Source organism: Neovison vison, chromosome 12, assembly GCF_020171115.1.
Source record: "Neovison vison isolate M4711 chromosome 12, ASM_NN_V1, whole genome shotgun sequence".
In the NCBI taxonomy this organism is placed as follows: domain Eukaryota; kingdom Metazoa; phylum Chordata; class Mammalia; order Carnivora; family Mustelidae; genus Neogale; species Neogale vison.
This window is the reverse complement of record NC_058102.1, coordinates 42,161,839-42,185,401: the sequence shown is the minus strand read 5'-3', so window position 1 is coordinate 42,185,401 and position 23,563 is coordinate 42,161,839. Positions and strand designations below refer to the sequence as shown.

The window sequence follows — 23,563 nt, the reverse complement described above, 5'->3', positions numbered from 1 at the left end:
TCGAACAGAAGCACTCTTAATCTGATCCTTACTCTGAGGCCATTTTTTACTAATGGCACCCTAGTATTTAAGAAGTATTCAGATAAGCAAAGGGAAGGGAGAGGACATTCCAAAATGGAGAACCAGGATAAATAAAAGCATAGTCAAGCTAGGGAACAGGGAAGCAAGCTACCTTGCGGGGTTCATGAGGAGGGGAAACACGAAATGAAATTTGAAAGGTACAGTAAAATCAGACAAACTTATAAGAGTCCTGACTACCAGATTATGGAATATGGATTTTCTGCTCTCGACTATTTGTCCAAATGTTATGACATCAGAGACACTTGGAGAGCTTTTTAAATACATGGTCTTGCCCTCGAGGGGAAAAAAAAAGCTCCTAGAGACTTTATAAGGGTGGAATAGAAATCTGTGTCTAAGCAAAGCTACCAGGTGATTCTCAGACACAGCCAGACTCAGCAGCCACTGCTTCAGGTAACAGTCAACTGTCAACTTTTTGAAAATGGGAGTGACAGAAATGGAGGCATCTAGTGAACTTTCTGGTTACAAGCTTGAATAATTAAAAGTTGTATTTTCATTTGTAATTTTCTATTTCTCTTTATTCATATTATTTCCCTTGGAGACCTACTTCAGAGGACCGATGTACTCTCTGCCTATATACATCTTTTAAGCCCCATTCCCATTATGACTTCACCTTAACACATAAACAGTAATTTTCTGTTTGGTTGTTTTATTAAGAAAGATGGGCCTGAGGGGAGCCTGGGTGGCTCAATTGGTTCAACAAACCACTCTTGGTTTTGGCTCAGGTCATAACCTCACGATTAAATAAAAAAGTTTGAGAATATAGAAAGATGAGCCTGGTATACTGGAGGGCAAGGTCTTAATAGAATTAGGAGGGTGTGGTACTATGTAACATAGGTCTGAAATGATAAGGACCTGGCTTAAGATGTAATAGTGAGAATGAAAATAAAGAGAGATCGAAGCCTTAATGCTGTAACACTTTCAGAAGAGATCACAGAAAATGTTCTCTGCAACCTTAGGGTACACAAAGATTTCTTTAGTGGGGGGTAGGCATGAATCATAGGGCAAAAAATGATAAGCTGGACTTCATCAATATTAAAAAACACCTGCTTTTTGAAATAAATCATTTGTACAATGAAAAGATATGCCAAAACTTGAAGCAAATACAACACACACAGCTAGCAAAGCATGATCCTGAAATACACAAAGAACTCTTAAAACTCAATAATACGATAAACATACCAGTTGTTTAAATGGGTAAAAACTCTGAACTTAGGGGCACCTGGGTGGCTCAGTGAGTTAAAGCCTCTGCCTTCAGCTCAGGTCATGATCCCAGGGTTCTGGGATCAAGCCCCGCATCAGGCTCTCTGCTCAGCGGGGAGCCTGCTTCCCCCTCTCTCTGTCTCTGCCTGCCTCTCTGCCCACTTGTGATCTATCAAATAAATAAATTTAAAAACAAAACAAAAAAAAAAACCTCTGAACTTACACTTCAAATATACCAGTGGCCAATGAGTATGTGAAAAGATGTACAACACAAGTTGTAAGAAAAATACAAATTAAAACCACAACGTGATACCACTACACGCTCAATAGAATGATTAAATAAAAAAGTTTGAGAATACAGAGCAACTGAAATGCTCATACACTGCTAACAGATATATAAAATGGTACAACAACTTTGGAACTAGCTTGGCCAATTTCTTATAAAACATAAACTTACCATGCTTCATAATTGCACTGTTACGTATTACTCAAAAAAAAAAAAAAGAAAAATCCAAATCTCCACAAAAGCATTCAATACATAATGGGGTTCTATCAAAAGACATGGGAGCCAAAGGTAAAAGTTCAGAAAACTTGAGCCTCAAAAAATCCAATTACTAATTCACTGAAACTAAAAACACACACGTGCACACATACAAACAAACAAAACAAAAAGAACAACAAGAACAAAAAAACAAACAACTTCTGGAATCATATCTAGGTTCAAATTTGAACTCTATCATATATTAATTGTGTGAATGGGGGCAAGGAAATTACCCTTACCAATTGCTCAATTTCCTCACTTGTGAGACAGGGAGAATGATTCATACACCATAAGGTTCTTGCAAGAATTCCAGTAAGTAATGTGTGTAAAAAGTACTTAGAGACGTAAAAAGCATTACATGTTAGTCATTATTACTGTCAATAAGTTTTTGGGAGTCTAACTCTTTCCATTCAGAAGCTGATAATACTAAACAAACATTTGAGACATGGTAGGCAATTCAAAGACGTTCACAGGACATTTGTTCTTTTCCTCCAGCAGTTTACCCTCATCAAAATCAAGAGTTAATAGATAGTGGGGTGCCTGAGTGGCTCAGTCTGTTGAGGGACTCTTGGTTTCAGCTCTTGTCATGATCTGGTCATGATCTGGTCATGATCTGAGGATTGTGAGATTGAGCCCTGTGTGGAGCTCCTCACTCAGCAGGGAGTCTGCTTGAGATTCTCTCTTTCCGCCCTTCCCTCTTCCCACTCTATACACTCTCTTTCTCCCTTTCTCTAAGATAAATAAATAAATATTTTTTAAAAGTTAATTAATATATTTTAAGCAAATTTGACACTTGGAAACTATTATATAAATTTCAGTAGTTAAACCAGAGGGAGATATTTTGCATTACACAAAGTCAACAGGTTGACTTAAATAAATAATAAATAAATAAATAAATAAATAAGAACATCTGGTATGTAATTCACTCCACAAATATTAACTTATCCATAACTAATACAGAAACATTCAGGTGCAAATCAAGATATAACTGACACTGCAACTGCTTTATTTTTGTAAATGAGAGGTTCACGTGGGCATCCATCCTGAAGGAATCTCTAAATGAGCCTCTGTAAGATGCTTAAGTACAACAACTGAAGTATCAGCTTTCAACCCCAAAGAATCATTTATTTAAAATAATAATAGTAATAATTGTTATTTATTAAATCAGCTGTCATGAATGGTTATTACTTACCAAGCTATGTTCTAGGCTTTTCATATGTATTAACATTTTAAGCCTTATAATAGTACCTAGTGCTAGGTACTACTGTCATCTGCATTTTACCAATAATTGAAATACAATGAATATATTAAAAGGTATGAAGTTCTTTATCATATTAAAAAAACCCTTAGGGGTGCCTGGGTGGCTCAGTGGGTTAAAGCCTCTGCCTTCAGATCAGGCACGATCTCAGGGTCCTGGGATTGAGCCCTGCATCGGGCTCTCTGCTCAGCAGGGAACATGCTTCCCCCTCTCTCTCTACCTGCTTCTCTGCCTACTTGAGATCTCTCTCTGTCAAATAAATAAAATCCTAAAAAAAAAAAAAATCTTAAGTGCCAAAAAATTTATGTGTCACCACTGGAAACAAACTTTACATCATCTCTTCAATCTAAAAACAGGTTCTCGGGAAGAAACAACTGTTTATCTTGCCTTTCCTATAGAACTATATTTCAATGTTTACCAAGCAACTCTATGACAATTATCTTTTCTTTTCTTTTTTTTAAAGATTTTGTTTTATTTGACAGACAGAGATCACAAGTAGACAGAGAGACAGGCAGAGAGAGAGAGAGAGGGAAGAAGGCTCCCTGCTGAGCAGAGAGCCCGATGCGGGACTCGATCCCAGGACCCTGAGATCATGACCTGAGCTGAAGGCAGCGGCTTAACCCACTGAGCCACCCAGGCGCCCGACAATTATCTTTTCTTTATAGAAAAATTTTAGTAACAAATGTAAAAAGAATGACAAAATTAGAAAATCACCATTTTCAACTCCTAATATTTTAACTGATTAAATGGTCATCAAAGGGTGCTTACACATTTAAGGAAAAAGCTGATGGGGAAAAAGACTATTTAAGGTGCCAACTGATCTATTTTACTTTAGGGTCAGAAGGGAAGAAAGCATGCAATTTTCAATGAAGAGGATAAGGCTGTTACCACCTGAATCTACTGATTAATCTTAAGTCACAAACAGTGAGACAATCAAACACGAGGCGAATTCTCATGTAATACAGCATACATTCCCCCAAAATACGCATCTCCTACAAAATAATCTCCCCAAATATATTCAATCTGAATGTAATCAATGTTGCATTTAACTTTCAGTTTATAGAATATATAGAAGATAGGTAAACAAATTAAATAATCCTGCAATAAGGTGATCCAATGTAAAAAGTCAAACATCCCATAGGAACATTGATCCAGTTTTATTTAAAAAAAAAAAAAAAGTAACAACAAGAAAAAATAAAAGTAAACAAGGAGATTCTTTGGGATTAAAGGAAATACAATGACATAACAACCAAACACAATCTATGAACCTTTTTTGGATCAGCCTACTGTGTAATAAGCCTACTGTTAAAAGATGTGAGAACTGAGGAAATTGGAGTATAGACTAGGTATCAGCCTATATTAAGTAATTACCACTAATTCTGTTAAATAGAGGCTTTAGTGGTTATGTAAGAAAAAGGTTCTTAACTGCATTACATATTTTGGGGTGCAACATCATGAGATCTGTAACTTATTCTAAATATTCCAGCCTTACCCTCAAATAAATGAAACAAATGTGAAAAAAAGTTAATAATTTCTTAAATCTACCTAATGGTATATTAGTGTTCACTGTACTATTCTCTCAAATTCCATTTGCCTGAAAATGTTCATAATAAGTATAAATGAGGGTAGTTTTAATTATTAGTAACTAACCTTTTTCTTGCTTCATTAAGTCCGAAATTAAAGAATTCTTCTAAATATTCTAGTACACAGATAAATGAATTAGATGAAACTATTACAGTCAAAACTGTGGTGCACAGAATGGAAAAACCACATAAGCTACATCCTTTAATGAAGGTTATTTATACCAGTGTATACCATATATCCACTTTCAAGCTTCAAAAAGCATTTTGGCAACAAAAATGCTAACTTTCCAAAATATATTCAACAACTACTTAATAAACGTTAACATAGTCATTATTTTTGTTTTTATATAAAGTTTTTCCAGTTCCAACAATGGTAAATAAAAATTTTCCAACAACCACTTGACTAGGAAAACATTTTCCACTGAAATAAAGTAGAAAATGATCATGTAACTTACTATTTACCAATTAATATTCATCTAAAAAGAAGTAACTAAATCCTACTTTCAAAGAATAATTCAAAAAGTCACAACACCACTGGGACACCCGGGTGGCTCAGTCAGTTAAAAGGCTGTCTGCCTTCGGCTCACGTCATGATGCTAGGGTCCTGGGATAGAGGCCCACGTCACGCTCCCTGCTCTAGGAAAGTCTGCTTCTCCCTCTTCCTCTGCCTCTCCCCACAGCTTGCATGCATGCATGTTCTCTCTCAAATAAATAAAATCTTCAAAAAATAATATAAAGTCACGACACCAAAACCTGACTAATTATACAGAGATATTGCGATAGTTAAGACTCCAAATTAAATTTTTTAAAGTACTGGGTGTATTTTATTTTTATAATATTTTATATTTATATTTTATAAAGTATTTTAAAGTGGAGCCTGCTTGAGACTCTTTTTGCCCTCTTTCTCCCTCACCCTCTGCTCCTCCCCACCCCTTGCAATGCTCTCTCTCTTAAATAAAATCTTTAAGAAAAAAATTCCAATGGCACTTTTTCACAGAAAGAGAACAAAACATTCTAAAATTTGTATAGAACCATAAAAGACCCTGAATAACCAAAATATCTGGAAAAAGAAGAACAAAGCTGAAGATATCTTGCTCCCTGGTTTCAAACTAGACAGCAGCTATGGTAATCAAAATGGCATGGTATTGGCATAAAAACAGACACATCAGTGTTTATTAGCTTTCAAACACCAAATTTAAGTGCTCAGTTTTAAAAGCAGAAGTCTTTCCACCATGGCTATTGTAGTACAAGAGTTCAAAGCATCTGATTAAATAAACTTTACTAAGAAGCAGAATTCAATATACAAAATTCATCAATTATGAATTAGGAAGCGAGATCCATAATCCCTGGGAGTCCCCAAGACTATTTTAGAGAGTCTGCAAGGTCAAAACTGTTCCATAATACATATTCATTGTGTTGACATTTGTACTGATGGTACAAAAGCAATGGTGGGTAAAACTGCTGGCACCTTAACACATATCAAGGCAGAAGTACCCAATTGTAGTAGTCACTGACTTCTTCACTGCCATTCACTTAAAGTAAAAGGCCCATTTCACTTATAGATGTTCTTGATGAAACACTAAATATTATTAATCTTAAACCTGGAGTACATATGGTTTTAATACTCTGTATGACAAGGGAAATATGCTTAAAGCACATCTTTGTATTGTATTTTAAAATGTGTCATCACTTAATAGATATGCATAATTCAGTAAGCAACTACTTCCCAAATGATTAATGAATGATGTTAAAAAATCATACATGAGTAAAAAGCCATTCAAAGTTCAAGACAGATCAATGGACTTTATGAAAGTATGAAAGATTATTGATATGTTTCAGATTCCATCTTGCAACCAGTATTTAAAAAACTACCACTTGTCAAATTTTGGTGTAGTATCAAAAAAGACTATCTGCAATTATGTATCAAGCTCTTAATGTAATCCTCCCTTTTCTGACCACATGTATGTCTGAGGCCGGATTTTATTCATATACTTCAATCAAATCATCACATCCTAACAGATGAACTGCACAAGCAGATATGAAAATGCAGGTGTCTTTTCTTTAGCTATATATTAAAGAGATTTGCAAAAATTGTATGACAGTAATTCTCAACCAAAGATAATTTGGGACATGTGGCAAAGTCTATAGCTATTTCTGGTTGTATACAACTGGGGAAAATGCTATTATCATCTAGTGGGTAGAGGCCAAAGATGCTGCTAAATATCCCACAAGACATATGACAGCCTCCCACAACAAAGAATTATCCAGCCCAAAATGTCAAAAGTGCCAAATTTGAGCAAATTTTTTTTTTTAGGAAAAGGGAAGGAGGAACATAGCTTTTTTTAAATAAAAATGTTATTCATATTAACCTGTAATGGGTTTATTATAATTTTAAATGAATTAAAACATATTTAAAATTTCTTCATTCTAATTTACAATAAATATCAATAGGTTAACCCATATAAAAGTTCTCTGAGATCTTCAATAGCTTTTAAGTTGTAAAGCAGTCATGAGAAAACAAAGTTTGAGAGTCACTCAATTAGACAAAAACTATAACTTAACCAAGTACACCGGATAATATAAGAGGAATTAAAAGGACTTTAAAGGGAAATAAACTCATTTCAAGAGTATAATGGATGACCAAAACAAAAAGAACACCATAAAACCAAAACAAGAAAAAAGTTATGGTAGACCTAAAATGTCATTCTCCCCTGAAAACAACAACAAAATTAAAAGCACAATTTCTTACCCTGACTATGAGGACTTGCTGGACTGAAAGATGGCTGATAGAAATCTTTGGTTGGCGTTGGATAAGCTTCTTTCCCTTGGCGCTGATTCATCTTTCCTGGTGTCAGAAGTTGAGATTCGTCACTATTTGCTACCACAGCTCAAGGAAAGAAGAAAAAAGAATTAGTACTTCTGTTATAATTTACAAAATGGCATACTTAATAACAGGGACTAGAACTAAGACTGAAACAGCCTCAATGGTTATATTCATTTTACCAATTCCATACTTTAATTTGCTTAATTGCTTAGTTCTTTTAATTGTAGTTTGCCATCATCCAAGAGAAATTGATAGGTATGCGAGAGTCAAATTACACAAAATATAGACATTATAAAAATGAAAATACATAGTCAACTGATAATGAAAGGTACTCCCAGATTACTATGGACTTTTCATTGTTCTATTAACTCTTTATGTTTGCCAATAAAGCAATAAACAAGAGATACATTTCATAAAATAAATACAAATGGTCAAGAAACACATGAAGAGAGTCAAACTTCATTAGTAATCAGAAAAAAATACAAATTAACAGCAAAATAAAATATTTACATTCACTAGAATTTCTATTCTAATTTCCAATTTTCCTGAAAAGTAGGTATGATTTCTGTTTTAGAGATAGAAAAACTTGAGGTTCATTCAGAGACTGTCTTGCTTAAGACTAAGTAATAGAGATAGGATGTCCAGCTCAGCATTTGCTTCCAAAGTCTAATCTCTTAAAAGTACGCTGCTCCAATAATCAATTTAAATAGTGTTTAAGGCTGTTATTCACCTATCCGACCAAGCTACTAATAAAGATAAACAATGCCCAGATGCAGAGAGGACAGAAAAGAGAAACATACTCAATGAATGAACAGGGTAAATTGTGACCAAATCCACAGTACCCTAAGGTCTCCATGTCCTTTCATTTTACATTTCTGTGCTTTCTGCCTACAAAAACTTTAGGTTTATCTTGAGGGAGAATGATTCTGTCTTCACTATAGATTTAATTTTTAACTTAACCAGAATTTCATGTTCACATTTTTATCACCATATCTTCTAAACCAACTGCTTTAAATTCAAATCATTTAAAAATTATATTTTAGCCCTATAAATTTCAGTGTAAAAATTAAAAAAAAAACCTCCCCTTAACACCGAAGATATAAAAAACTTACGTTCCCATCAAGTCCATAAAAAAAGAATCTATACACTCCTGAATTTATATCTCTTGTCCAATCACCTGCCTTAAAATAACCTCTATGACTTAATAGGCATCTCAAATCTACCCAGAGCATAATTCTTGATTCTGCTAATTCTCCAAACCTGCCTCTCCTGCACCACAGTTAGTGGAATTATTATTTTCCTCCCCTCCCCATTCTTAAGCCAAAAACCTTAGATATAATCTTCTATTTTCCCTCTTTCTTTCATGTTTCACATCCAATTCATCTGTGCAATCTTTGCAGTCTACCTTCAAAATTCAGCCAAAATCCTTTTATTTCTCCCCTCTTCCACAATTACCACCCTGTTCTGAACCTCCGTTGCTTTCCCACTGGATCACAGTAACAGATTTTTTACTTAGTCTCCAAACTTATTGTCTTGCTCCTTGCTTGTGCAGAATTCAATCTCTACATAGAAGCCTGAACAATCTTTGTAAATCATCAATGAGATCTGCACCATGCAGAAATATCCTCAATGGCTTTCCACTATACTTGCAATAAATTCCATGGCTTAAGAACTCTGAAGTGGCTGTCCTCCATCCCCCCCCCCCCCCCGTTACCTTTTCAATCTCATTCTTTACTATACTCCTCTTTAGTTACTTGGCTCTAGCGACAATGGCCTTGGTATTCTTCAAAACATGACACTTTGCCCCAGTCTCTGGGCCTTTAACTCTCTCGTTCCCTCTACCTGGAAAACTCCTACCCTAGACTTTCACACTATTGACCCCTCTCACCATTTGTTATCTGTGTTCAAATGTAATCTCTTCAGAAAAGCTCTTCATGGTACTTGTGATAAATAAGTTCCCAATACAACTTGTAAATTTTTTTTGGTTATTGTGTGCTCTGCCGCAATTGTATCTATCACTTCATTGAACATGATTTGCATTGTAGCTCTTATCACTGTCTGAAATTATACCATTTGTTTGTTTATTGTCTGCCTTCTCCGTTAGACAATAAGCTCCATAAGCGCCATAAGAAGGGAGTTTTGTTTGCTTTATACTTGCATAAATCCTCAATCCCAGTAAGGTTCTGGCATAGTGAAGGTGCTCAATAGAATCTTGCCAAAGGAACCCATCAACAAACTTTATATTTTATAAAACTTCATTATCATAAAGTAAATAGCAGCTCCTTTGGTTACTAAACCCAAGATCCATTTAATTCCTAAAAATCCTTAGTGAAATTAAAAATGTATGGTATTAGGGCGCCCAGGTGGCTCAGTGGGTTAAAGCCTCTGCCTTCAGCTCAGGTCATGATCTCAGGGTCCTGGGATGGAGCCCCACATCGGGCACTCAGCTCAGCAGGGAGCCTGCTTCCCCCTTTCTCTCTGCCTGCTTGTGATCTCTGTCAAATAAATAAATAAAATCTTAAAAACCAAAACAAAACCAAGTTCCTAGATCAGACACAAACAGGAGGGTAGTGAGCGAGCAAAATGGGTGAAGGGAATCAAAGGGTTTCGGACTTTCAGTTATAGAATAAGTAAGTCATGTGAATGAAATGTACCGCATGATGACTATAGCTAGTTAATGCTATACTACATATTTGAAAGTTGCTTAGAGAATAAATCTTAAAAGTTCTCATCATAAGAAAATAAGATCTGTAACTATGTATGGTGATGGATGATAACTAGACTTATTGTGGTGACCATTTTGCAAATTATACAAATACTGAATCATCACTGTATACCTGAAACTAATATGTCAACAGTATCTCAACACAAAAAAGATTTTTAATTAAAGAAAAAGGAAAATGGGGGCAGAGTGGACATGAACAGTGAGTTCATGAAAGAAGAAATGCAAATGGCCAATAAATATACACAAAGATGTTCATCCTCTTTGGTAACCAGAAAAAGACAAACTAAGATCACAATGAGGTAAATATTTTAAACTCAGTAAAACTGACAAAAATTAGTAAGTCTGATAACACCAAATGCTGATAGGGATGGGAATCAATGAGACATTTTAAGCACTGCTGCTGGAGAATAAACTGATACAAGCAAATTGGAGAACAATATGGAACTACCTTATAAAATTGAATTTCAGCATACCCTATGTGTCCAACAATTCCACTTTTAGGTTTATACCTAGAAATAGTACTCTTACATGCATTTATCAAGAGACAACAAGAATGTTCATAAGATCAAAAATCAAAACAACTTAAATATTCATAAACTGAAAATAAAATGGATTTATAGATATGCATATAATGGAATAGCTTATAGCACCGAAAAGTAATGATCTGTAGGTATACCCCAAAACAATATTAACACACAAAAAAAGTTCTAGAATATGACATACAGTATGATATCACTCATAAAATTAACCAAGCAAAACTTAGTGACACATATGGAATTCAAAAATATCAAAAAATACATTTTTTTAAAAAGCAAATGATAAAACATAAAATCTAGTCATCACTTCTTGGGGGCAGGCAACAGGGACAGAGGGAGCACATGGTTGACTATGAGGGATTTTAAAGATTCATGTTCTTGAGTGGTAGGTCAACACATACTCACTGGATGATTCATCAGTACATTTTAGGCTAATTTAAAATACATTATGAGAAGAAAAACTAATAGAATTAAACTAAGTTTCAGTATTCATTCAGTAACAGGTATCTGAAGAAAATAATTTGAGAAGTGCAAATTTAGTTGCATCTATCTCTAATTTCTTACTAGTTGAGGTATTACTATTTATGATTTTGAGAATGTTGAAGTGACGGTATAAAGAAATAGCAATATAGAGAGTATACTGTATATTCAGAGAAAAATTATGATTTTTTTCCCTACTCTCTTACCCCATTTGTGAACATTAACAACTATGCCGATGATAGGATTTGCAAAATATAAAAAATCACTTTGATGTCCTACATCATTTGTACAATCTTAGACTATTTGAATGTAAGCTCAAGAAGGGCATTCACTTTGTTTTCATCTGTACCCCTTGGCCTAAATCTGACAATAAATACTTGCTAAATGACAAGGTAGATACTTGACTCACTGCATGATTCCAGAATACTTTCTGACACAATTCTCTTACTTACTCAAGATAGCATAATAGTGCCCTCTTCTGGTTCTACTTTATAGTGGAAATAAAGTAACCTACTTTGCTATTCATGTTGCATTATTATCTTAAGTATAGTAGAAACCAACCATGCTGGAATAATTAATAGTAACATAAGTAACGTACCAGCTGTAACTTCTAAGGAGAATATGATTCTATAATTACCATCTTTACTTTATTAAGTCAACTCATCAATACAAAAATCTGAAGAATTTTTTTAAGCTTCATAGTTTGGTATTTGCACTTAATTTAAGGAAGCTGAGATAAAGATAAGTAATTAAAGTCATAAGTAATCTCTATGTAAACTATAAGACTCCCCTTACAGATGGTGTACTTTTTCTCAAACACTTAAAGAATCTAAGTATGTTTGCATATATTATAGTTTTTTCATTCAATACGGATCCTAATATTAATGAAATTACTTTTCACTCTAAAAGATATGCGATCTCCAGTAAATATACAGTTTCAACCTTCTAATAGTTAACAGAGCATAATATAAACTCATCTCTAATATATATTATATAGTCTTGTTTGTGTATGCAGAAAATACATAATCACAATAAATCTCTTCTATTCCAAGTGGTAAGTAAAGACCCCCATTTATAAAATCCAATTCCTAAAACAGAATCATTTTAACTTGTATTAAAAATTCAATTCTATTTTTCAGTTCAGCACTGCCAATCAGCTCACCTAAGCTAACATTTAAATAAATGAGGTAACTAAAGTAATTGGAAAATCCACTCAGGTATCACAAGTAAGGCTGCCAAGAAAACATAAAAATACTTTGATATCTATATACTTTTTTCAACTTTTAAAATTTCTACTATTCTAGGGGCACCTGGGTGGCTCAGTGGGTTAAGCCTCTGCCTTCAGCTCAGGTCGTGATCCTGGGGTGCTGGGATCGAGCCCTACGTTGGGCTCTCTGCTAGAAGGAACCCTGCTTTCCCCTCCCTGCTGTCTGCGTCTCTGCCTACTTGTGATCGCTGTCTGTCAAATAAATAAATAAAATCTTAAAAAACTTTTTTTCTACTATTCTAATAATGCTGGTTATAAAATAAACAATATATTTAAAATACTATGAATTGTTGCAATTATGAATTTTTAAAAGGATTTTTTTAAAAGATTTTATTTTTACTTTTAAGTAATATCTACACTTGGGATGCTGGGATTCAGTCCCACTTTGGGCTCCTTGCTCAGCAGGGAATCTGCTTCTCCTTCTGCCTGCCACTCCCCTTGCTTGGGTGCACTCACTCTCTCTCTTTCTCAAATAAATAAAATCTTAAATAATAATAATAATAATAATAATAATTTTTTTAAAAGTAATCTCTATACCCAACATGGGGTTTGAACTCACAACCCCCAAATCAAGATTGGCATGCTCTATGGACTGAGCCAGGTAGGTGCCGCTTTAAAAAGGAATTTTAACATAATTCTTTAGTCTCTTTTTAGAAAAAAATTACATACATACTATAATCAGTATTAGAGACAAACAGCAACCAATCTATACCAAAGAATTTTACAACTAGAAAAATGGCTGCCATTACCCTGGCTCAGTCTCCTTCTTTAGCCAATGGGGGAAAAAATGAGCCCCAGAGCAGTGAACTGACTTGCAATGGTCAGGTAACTGTTTAGGAATAAACACTAAAACTTTCTAAATCAATATAATTTCTACATTGCCGTTCAATAAAGTTTAAATCTTTTTTTTTTTTTTTTTAGATTTTATTCATTTGACAGAGAGATCACAAGTAGGCAGAGAGACAGGCAGAGAGAAAGGGGAAGCAGGCTCCCTGCTGAGCAGAGAGCCTGATGCAGGCTCAATCCCAGGATCCTGAGATCATAGCCTGAGCTGAAGGTAGAGGCTTAACCTACTGAGCCACCCAGATGCCCCAAAGTTTAAATCTTTATCTGATTTATGATACAGTAATATTTTAATTATTTGGTCATATCTGAATTCAGCAAACTGATGGTTTCATTATGATGTTTTAAAACCAGGAAAGAACATACTGGGCTAGTACCCAACTCTAATCCCTTGATCCTTTAAGTTCTTAGCTTCAGGCTCTGTATCTACAAAGTTAATGCTTTATTAGATGATATCTGAGGTTCCTTTCACCTCAGTAATTCTGTGATTTTCCAATATAAAAGGAATGCCTCTGTTTCAATGCTCTGAAATTATCTATTAAATGGGGGTATAACTCCCCTGCTAGACTATCATGATTCTTTAGGGCAGGGCACATGTTTTACTCATCATATATCCCTCCACAAAGGTAGCAGCACAGTGGTCAAAAAACCTTTTATTCAGACATAAATTTAATGTGTATATTATATTTAATGTATATATTATATTTCTAAATCCCTTAGATGAAACATGTTTCACTTATGAAATCCCCAAAGTACAAATAAATGTGTTTCATAACCAAATTATCTATTATGTAAAGATTATGAAAAAACAAAAGTTTTCATTTTCAAATGATAGTGAATTTCTTGTACCATATCCAGTCTCAAAGAAGTCTAGTCTATGCTTTATGATGATTGTACAAAGGAATACTATGAGAAAGAGTTCCTGAATTATGAATTAGATAATTAGCCAAGTAAATAATCCATCTTGAGACGATCAAGAAGTAAATACACAAACACTATCAATCTCAGATGGGCTCTGACAGCTTTTCAGTGCCTATTAAGAAAAGTAGATGACTAAATAATCAAAAGAGAAATACTGTATGCCTTTTATAAGTACACAGCAAAATATATCTCCAAATATGCGATTCAAACTTTGGCTACTTACTTGAGGGCCCAAGGACATCTTTGCTATCACCAAGAAGCTTTAAATGCAGGGTAATTGAGCAGCAAACAAATACAATCCAAACCAGGAAGAAGCAAAATGCATCAGGATTGAAGCAGCAGTGAAACAAAAGGACAAGGAAAATAAGCATTAGTTTATAAGTAGAAAGCACATGCATATCAATCCTAATAATCATAATTCACAAGGAATTTCCTTTGCCACACATAAAAAGAAGTTGGCTTAAGCATTATCAAATATTTGTTTAAATTTTGGAAAACAAAGATGGAAAGACAAAAATGAAATCAACTAAGTATTTTGTTTTGAAAATTATTCAAATCAAAAATTACTTTCAATTTTAACTCAAGATATGGGTTAGGAGTGGTACAATTATTAAGCAATGTAAGGAAAAGCCCAAAGTTGCTGATTCTTTATATTTAAATGGTTTTAAAATCTATAGCACCCATGCACTATTAAATATTAGTTCTGCATGCCATGAAAGCACTAACTCTACATAGAAATTCAGCCTGTTTCTTCTATAAAAAGAAAGGAACATTTACCGAGTGCTTATTATATGCCAAGCATTGTGCAAAGAGCTTTTACAAAGACATCAATAAAGTAGAACAAATTTTCTCTCAAATGGCAAAAAACCAGAGGAATATTGATTAGAATGATAAATTGATAAAATTTTATTGTCAGACAAACTTTCTTAGGAGCCACTAAATAGGAACTATTAGCACATGGACCTACTGATCTTTAGGAAGTAAAAAGACCCAATTCTGAAATGAGTAACTTGCAATTAACTAAAAGAAACAGTAAAAGACTACTGACCTTTTGTCTAGTAACTATTTTAACATAGAACATTATGCTAAATGTTGCCTAAGAGATTATGTTAAATGTTGCCTATGGACAAGTGTTTTGGTCTCCTTTGGTAGAAACAGTCCTTAGCTTTCCTTCATCTCAAATACCAAGTATAGTAACATCAAAACTAAAGTTACAACAAAAATAAAAAATTCCCACTGATTACATTATTGCTTGCTTTTATTTAAAGGGAATGAAGGAATCAATTATCTGTGACCAAAAAGAAAGGTAGTAGTTGTTTGCTTTGCCTCTTTCAGAAAAATCTTGGTCCTGTTGCTTCCCTAAAGCTCAAAATTGTGTTTTAACTCCTTTAAAGATATATACTCTAGTCATTTTTCTGCAGTTGCCCATTCTTCTATAAACTGAGTTCAACTTCACAGATAAACTAAAAAATACATCTATAATGACAATGAACTAATTGTGCTCAAGTCCCTGTTACTTATGGCCATGTTACCACAACTAGATAACATGTGGGAAAAGATTAAAGTATTTTTGGCAGGAAAGCTCTACAAAGGCTCCAGTGATCCCCATGTCTTTGTGTATAATCCCCTCTCTTAGAGAGTATTTTGGACTCACTTAAACACTTCTAATGAACAGAATATGGCAGAAGTGAATGGATGTTACTTCCAAGATTACACAGTAAAATGACCATGGCCTCCATCTTATTTATAGTCTCTCGCTCTCCTTGGGGAAAGCCAACTGCAAAGTCATGAGGCAGCCTTGTAGGTAGGCCCATGAGGTGAAGGAATGATGTCTGTCAACAACTGACTACTTGAGTTTGTAAATAAATCTCCTGCCTTGGCCCTCCTTGTCCTCCATCCACCTGGTCAAGCTTTCAGGTGAGACTGCAGCACACAGCCTCCCCAGTAGCTTGACTGCAACCATTTGAGAGATTTTTGAGTCAGAGACACCTAGTAAACTGCTCTTGGATTCCTGACCCACAGAAATTATAAAATAATAAGTACTATTGTTTTATGCCACTCAATTTTTGGATAATTTGCTGTATACCAATAAATAACTAATATGATAACAGAAAGGAGGAAACGACTTGACAGATATTTCATAGACAGTCTCTAAAAATATCTTTTTGTATTGGTATGAATAATTACTCATTTCCCTAGATTTACTATTAAATATGAATTTCTTGAAGGAGAACAACAGTTCTAACCATATATGCACAGCTGGGACTATTTAATTTCACAAGGCCATAGAAACCATTTTTAAAGGTTTTGTAGTTGGTCTTCTATTTAGGATAAACGATTAAGTTCACTTTGATCGTACATATTTTCAAATTCTGTTAATTAACAGCATTATACCAACTTCTTTGCAGCTGTACTCCTTGCCTGTTTGCTCCCAGAAAATAATCCCTAGCATACAGCTACAAATTCTGGTATTTGTTTCAAATTATGCTTTCAACATAACTTCAAGCATGTTTGTCACAAAAATCTGATTCTATTAATCTATTTTTTTTCATATTGAGACACTGAGGAATCAAAATAAACACTGTCTATTCCTATCACTGATGGCCCCATCCAAGTATTTATGAGTACCTATTATATCCTATTATATAGACAGGTATTTCAGGCACCAAGGAATATAGCAGTGAACAAAAAAGACAAAAAGTTTGCCCTTTGTGGTAGTTATGTTCTAGTGGGAGAGATGTACAATAACATACTAAACAAGTAAAAATGTGTTGCATATTATATAGTATAAAAACTAAAGAAAAAATAAGCAGAGAATAAGGAAACATGAAGTGTTAAGGAAGAGAGAGTTATAATTTAAGATAGGGTAGCCTAAGAAAACTTCACTACAGAATTGACTGAATAAAATGAGGGAGTTTATCGTAATGACATGAAGGGGAAGAGTATTCTAGGCAGAGAGAGGAACAAGTATAGAGTTGAGGAGTGGGATGGGAGCAAGTCTGGAAGGCTTGGAGCAAAGTAAGAAGTCCAGAGAGGCTGGAATACAAGGAGGAGAATAGTAGGAATTGAAGTCAAAGAAGTAAAGGGGTGCCAGATTATGTATAACCTAGTCAGGACTTGGCTTTATTCTGAATGAGATAGGAAGCCACTGGATTTCTAAGAAAAAGAGTGACATAATATTATGTTTTAACAGGATTGTTCTGGCTGCTATGTTGAGAATGGACTAGAGGGACAAGAGTATAATCAATAGGAAGTTACTGTAATACTCTAGGGGAGAGTTGAAGGGAAACTTGGATCAGGTGGTAGCAGTGAGGGTGAGAGGAAGTAGGTGAGTTCTAAATATATTTTGAAAGTAAAGCCAACAGGATTTCCAAACAGAACAAGCATGAAGTGTTGTTGTTGTTGTTGTTGTTGTTGTCGTTTTAAGGAATCAAAATGATATAAGAGTTGCAGTCTGAGTACCTGGAAGAATGGAACTCTCACTAAGATGGAAAAGACAGTGAGAAGGGTTAGTTTACAGAAAGAAACAGAAGTGCTAAACAGGTTAAGTTTGAAATATCTGTTAGCCATCCAACTCAAACCATCAAGTAGGCAACTGGACATACAAACCTGTATAGAGAAAGGTTCAGGTTGGTAAGAAACAGTATAAATTATAGTATGTGTGACAGGTAGGGTATAAGAACTGAATGGCTAATCACAGGAAACTAAAAATGCGACAGAAAAAAAGAACAGGCACCAGAAAACATACATTATAATGGAACAACAGAACTAAGAATTAAGCTGAAACACTCTAAATAAAAGTGGAAATAAAATTAAAAAAAAAATACACAAGACTTCAGAAACCTTCCCCAGAATGTTGTAGATACAGACATATTAAACTGTAATACAAATGAAATTACCCTCCCAGAGTTGCCTGTAAGTAATGGGATATAAGTAATTGAAGATATATATTAATTTTACCAAGTAACTTATAACACTTGTATGCATGGCTAAATGGCAGACTACACTTCTTTCTTTTACGGCTTTTAGGGCCTGGGCCTAATTTGTACAGCTCCATGTTGTATAATACATGAATAAAGACAATGTGAAATTATTGATGGGGGAACACTCTACTAAAGTATCTTGTAAAGTTTAAAAAACAAAAAGCTAGCCACTCTTCTCGGCTTTTGTTAGAGAACCAAAATATTACATGAAACTCAAAGAATCCCAGAACTTTTCCTCAGCTTCTTCAAAAAAAGACCATTAAAGATCTGATAGAAACATTTTCTCTAACTGAATAACACCATATTTGTCATTATCCCTTCAACAATGTCCACACAGCCATTTCAACAGTCTCTTTCTCCTATACACAGATTCTCTGTTTTGGCACAATGTATGGGGTGAAAGTGATAAAATAACATGCCTAGAATTGTTCTATTTATTATTAATTAGTATGCCAACAACTATTTTAACTAAAAGCATGAAATACAGCTATTACCTAAATCTTTACTGAATTTAGTTGACAAACCTCAGAGAAAGAGCTTTATGCAAAAGTGGGATTTTACTTAATGTACTTCTAAATACTTGCCACACCATCTATAATTAGCATAAAACTTGCCGTCTTTCAGAAGTATAAATGAATAGGTAGAAGTTCATAATCACACCCTTCATCCTGGGAAAACCTTTAGTCCTAAGCAATTCAGGGCAGATGGCCACTTTGCAACACAGAAACAATACTATAAGAACTATTAAGCCTGATTCCATTGCACAGCACCTCCCCCTTAACATACATATGGATTTGACTCAAGTCATCTTTTGAGCTTAAGCCAAATCACAGCTTTGCTACAACTTGAAAATAAAGTTAAAAAAAAAAAAAAAAAAGTTTCCAGCAAGTTGCTCCTCTTCCCCCAACATAGTTATCAAGTTGTGTTGATAGAAGCAATTCTTCTGCAGCTGGCTCTCAGAAGCCACAATTTGGAAGGCGGATTATATAAAACACCCCAAGAGTGCTCTATTTAGTGTTATCTTTGGCCCTTGAAGTAAGTCTTCAGTGAGAGATCTAAAACGCAGCAGAGATTTGTTTGTTCTTCCTACAGGAGTCCTCTTTCTACACTCAACTGAACTTTTTATATTCTTGCAATCAACTGCGAAACACACATTGTGTACATTTTATCCCTGGGTTTTATAGGAGATATTTTACAGAAATATTTTTCTAGGAACTAGAGCTTATCACTGTTAGATAGAGAGTATTAATTGGCCTGCCAGGCAGTTATTTTAAAATAACCTAATCAGATTTTTGATTCAGCAAATGCACTTCTACGGATGTACGCTAAAGTGATCACCCAAAATATTTAAAAAGATGTGTCCACAGATATTTATCACATCACTTAGAGTAATCTAAAAGAGTATTCTATTATTAAATAATACATTCATACAATGTACTATGTAGCCATTTAAGTTTTTTTCCCACTGACTGTACATCATTCATTATGTGCTGACTTTTAAAATAGGTTAAAAAAAAGTTTTTATGACTCCACTTTTATAAAATTTCATATGTAAGACATATGCATATGAAGAAACTTAGTAAAAAGGCCACCAAAATACTAAAAGTGGTTGCCTCTAGAAGGCAGAACTTCATTTATTATATTCTTCTATATTGTTTAAATATGCCCCCATTGGTATGCATTATTTTTACAGGTAAAAAAAATTAAATCCATTCGCATTTTGGAAAAAATGAAAACATGTTTAAAGTGATCTTTTCAATCTACATGAATTACTTAGTGTAATGATATAATCTATAATAAAATACAGTGAAAAATATATTTTAAGACTCCAACTTGAAATCCTCAAAAAATAAAAAAATGTTAACATTTCAAACATAGCACCATATATTACTCACTGTCTCTTGAACTTCAGCAACTTCTGAATATGGCAAGATCTAAAAAAAAAACAAATTTTCTCAGGAGTGATTTAATGTCAAATACTTGAATCTGAATTTAGAAAGCACCCAGTGTATAAATGAATTGAGAGTTGCATTAATCTTTTAAGAAGTAGCCCCCCACCCCCCAAAAAAGTGCAACAATATGTTTACACTGGAAACCAAATCCTTTTAAAAACAACAACAAAAAACTCTGAGGCTTTGGGAAATTCCAGTCAATCTGCCAATCTGTGAAGTCCTCTCTGGCATGCTCTGGGGCTTTTTCACAGTTTTTATCCTCCCTGCATGTATTTAATTCTATCAGCCTTTTCCCCATGTAAACTTTCTCCTCTTTTGGTTTCTAAAGTACTCTACTCCTCTGCCTTCCCTTTCCTGTTTTCCTGACTCTACTCTTCTCATTCAGTAAGTCAGTGGCCATAACCAGTGCTCAGTCCTCAACTGTTTGTTTTTTTCCTCTATCTACTCCTTTTCTGCAGATTGTGTTCATGCTCAAGGTGTATTTATTACCTTTATTCAGAAGATTTCCAAGTCCTACCCCATCTCTAAAACTTCACTCCAAAACATTGCTACCTGTATGTTCAGACATTAGCGCAAATTAACTTCTGGTTCTAAAATCTATTAAAAAAAAAGGAAGGGCTCTAAAACCAGGAAAAGTGGTTTTAGAAAGCATCTTTAAGTCAAAAATAGCACTCAGTAGCTTCTCTCCGAAACCAGCTTCCATGGCAATTTGCCCAAGTCTTTCAATTGTAGCATCTTTCTCTCACTCAGACCAAAACCCTTAAATCATCTGAGACTCTTTCCCCCCAACATCTCATGAAGTCATTAAGTTCTGATGATATTTACCGAGACAATCTCTACTTCACGTCTAGTATTGTCCTTCAATTCTCACTAACACTATTACCTAGGCCAGACCAACATCACTTCATTTCTCATCTCTCCTTTCAATAAATGTCCCTGCATTACATTTCACCTCACTCATTCATTTACTCTGCTAGGTCCTAGAATTCAAAAACACAATAAAGACATGGTTCCTACTGCCAACAAGATGACCATATACTGAAGACTGTATGTACTATAATAGCAATTTATGTGACATTGAGGTAAGTTATCTTGTTCAACCAATATTACTCCTCCTTTGAGCTAGCACCATCATTACCAAGTTATTGAACTCTGAGATTTTCTTCTCTGTGAATACACAATTATAAATGTTACAACTTCCCAGGATCATTGTGAGGCTTAACAACAGTTTACATGAGTGGTACAGTTTACATAAGTGTACTTTGTAGATTTTTCAAAAAAGCAATATGCAGACATAGGTAGGATTACTTTGCAGTGCACAAATAACAAAGACTAAGAAAAAACCAAGAACTTCATTTAGCAAATTAATTCCATAAACTATCACACTGGCCATATTACTCCTCCATTTAAAAACATTTGATAGTACCCATTCTTTAAAAAATAAGTGCCAAACCTGATACTGAAATTGTCTACAGCATGGACCAATTATTCATGCCACAGGGTGTTCTGATCCCCCTAAGATAGCTTTGCAATTTACCTAAATTCTCTGTCTAGTAAAATTGATTATGCAATTTTACTAGAGTGATTTGCAATTCTCTCCCTTTCTTTTTGCTTCCCTGTTCAATAGCTTGAAAGTTCCCTGACCTTGAAGAATCAGCTCAAATTGCCAATTCTGCTATCACAGTTCAAGATAAAACTCTGACTCCCTAATATCAGTTCTTCATCAACATAATTAGTTGTCTCATAGTATTTTCTCTATTGCTATCACAAATGAGAAAAAAAATGAATTTTCATTTAACTTTTCCCTAATATTATAATGGTCTAGTACTCTGCTACCAAATAGAACTTTCTTCAATGATGCTAGTACTCTGCTACCAAATGAACTTTCTTCAATTTCTTCAATGAAATAGTTTATATCTACAATATCCAGTAGAGTAGCTACTATCTACATGTAGCTATTAAATTCTTGAAATGTGGCTTCTGAAAACTGAGGCAGTGAATTTATTTAATTTAAACATAAGTGGCTATACTATTAAACATTTCAAGTCTAACCAATCTTACCATTCCCAGCTAAACCTCACTGATCACTCTTTAGGACTAGCCATCACAGATCATTCCTTTTCTCAAACTCTCTCCCCTTCCCTAGTTTCCAAGCTATTTTCTCTCTTTTTCCTTCTTCCCTCTTGTTGCTTGGCTCCCTTTCCCTTCTGCCCCTGCCCTCCAGGTTGTATCTTAGAATCTCTTTTGTTCCCATTCAACATGCTTTCCTCAGATGATTCCATTGACTTAATTTTTAAATGGGGTCTATTCACCAACAACTCCTCAAATTAGTTTCCCTCCTAAACCTCTCCTGAGCTTCCCCTCCTTAAAGGTTTCCCAGTCACCATCCTGCTGCACTCATTCTTCTTATCTCAGATAAAGTATCACATCCTCAGTGAGGGATTTCCTGACCTACCACACCAGGCAAAACAAAGGGATACTATATCTGTGTTGTCACTGCACCCTTCTATCAGGTAGAACTGCAGGGCAGAGCCCACAGAGTTCCATGTGCTCCTAGAGACAGTGCCACTGCAGCACACCACCATTTTCCTGACTGAGGAGGTGAAAGACCCCTAATTCACCTTCCCCACAAACCTCAACACTTACAGCGGAAGCACCACAGCCTGCCTAATTGACCTGCAAGCTCCACAATGGCAATTATCCTTTAGGACTCTGTTCAAAAGTAACTTCATCAAGGGCACCTGCGGGACTCAGTCAGTTAAGCATCTGACTCTTGATTTCAGCTCAGGTCATCATCTCAGGGTCGTGAGATGGAGCGCCATGTGGGGTTAAGATTCTCTTAAGATTCTGCTTAAGATGCTCTCTCTCTCTCTCTCAGTGCCTGGGTCGCTCATTTGGTTAAGTATCTGCCTTGGGCTAAGGTCATGATCTCAGGGTCCTAGGAGTTATGTGTTGGTCTCCCTGCAGCAGGGAGTCTGCTTCTCCCTCTCCCTCTACACTCCTGCTCATGTTCTCTCTCTCTTTCTCTCTCTCCAGTAAATGAAATCTTAAAAAAAAAAGTCTTTCCCTCTGACCCATCCACACTCTTAAAAAAAATAAAAAAGTAACTTCATCAGAAGACTTCCACAGTATTCTCAGAAAATAGCAACACCCATCCCCTAGATTCTCTATCCATCTTACCCTGCTTTATTTTTCATCACAACAATCACCACTTAACAGTATATATTTATGTATTTTTTTTTTCTTCCTCCACTAGAATGTTAGCTCTACTGAAGTAGGAACTTAAGTTTGTTTTGGTCACTGTTGTATCCCTTTAGACTAGAACAGAGCCTGGCACTTGGGAGGCAATCAACAAATACTGAATGACAA

The 23,563-nt window shown here is 34.9% G+C and overlaps 1 protein-coding gene across 10 annotated transcripts in view; it reads right to left on the bottom strand.

The window, feature by feature from the left end:
* OSBPL8 (oxysterol binding protein like 8) overlaps positions 1-23,563 on the bottom strand; it is a 155,680-nt gene that overhangs the window by 73,568 nt on the left and 58,549 nt on the right. For 2 of the 10 annotated variants that reach the window (XM_044228464.1, XM_044228462.1), the window contains 3 exons: positions 20,138-20,176; positions 14,483-14,519; positions 7,413-7,550 (listed from right to left, as the gene is read on the bottom strand). In XM_044228464.1, coding sequence (XP_044084399.1) covers positions 7,413-7,550; positions 14,483-14,519; positions 20,138-20,176 — 214 coding nt within the window. Of the gene's footprint in view, positions 1-7,412; positions 7,551-14,482; positions 14,520-20,137; positions 20,177-23,563 lie in introns of those variants that run through there. The other 8 variants (XM_044228465.1, XM_044228466.1, XM_044228468.1 and 5 more) reach the window with 6 other exon arrangements.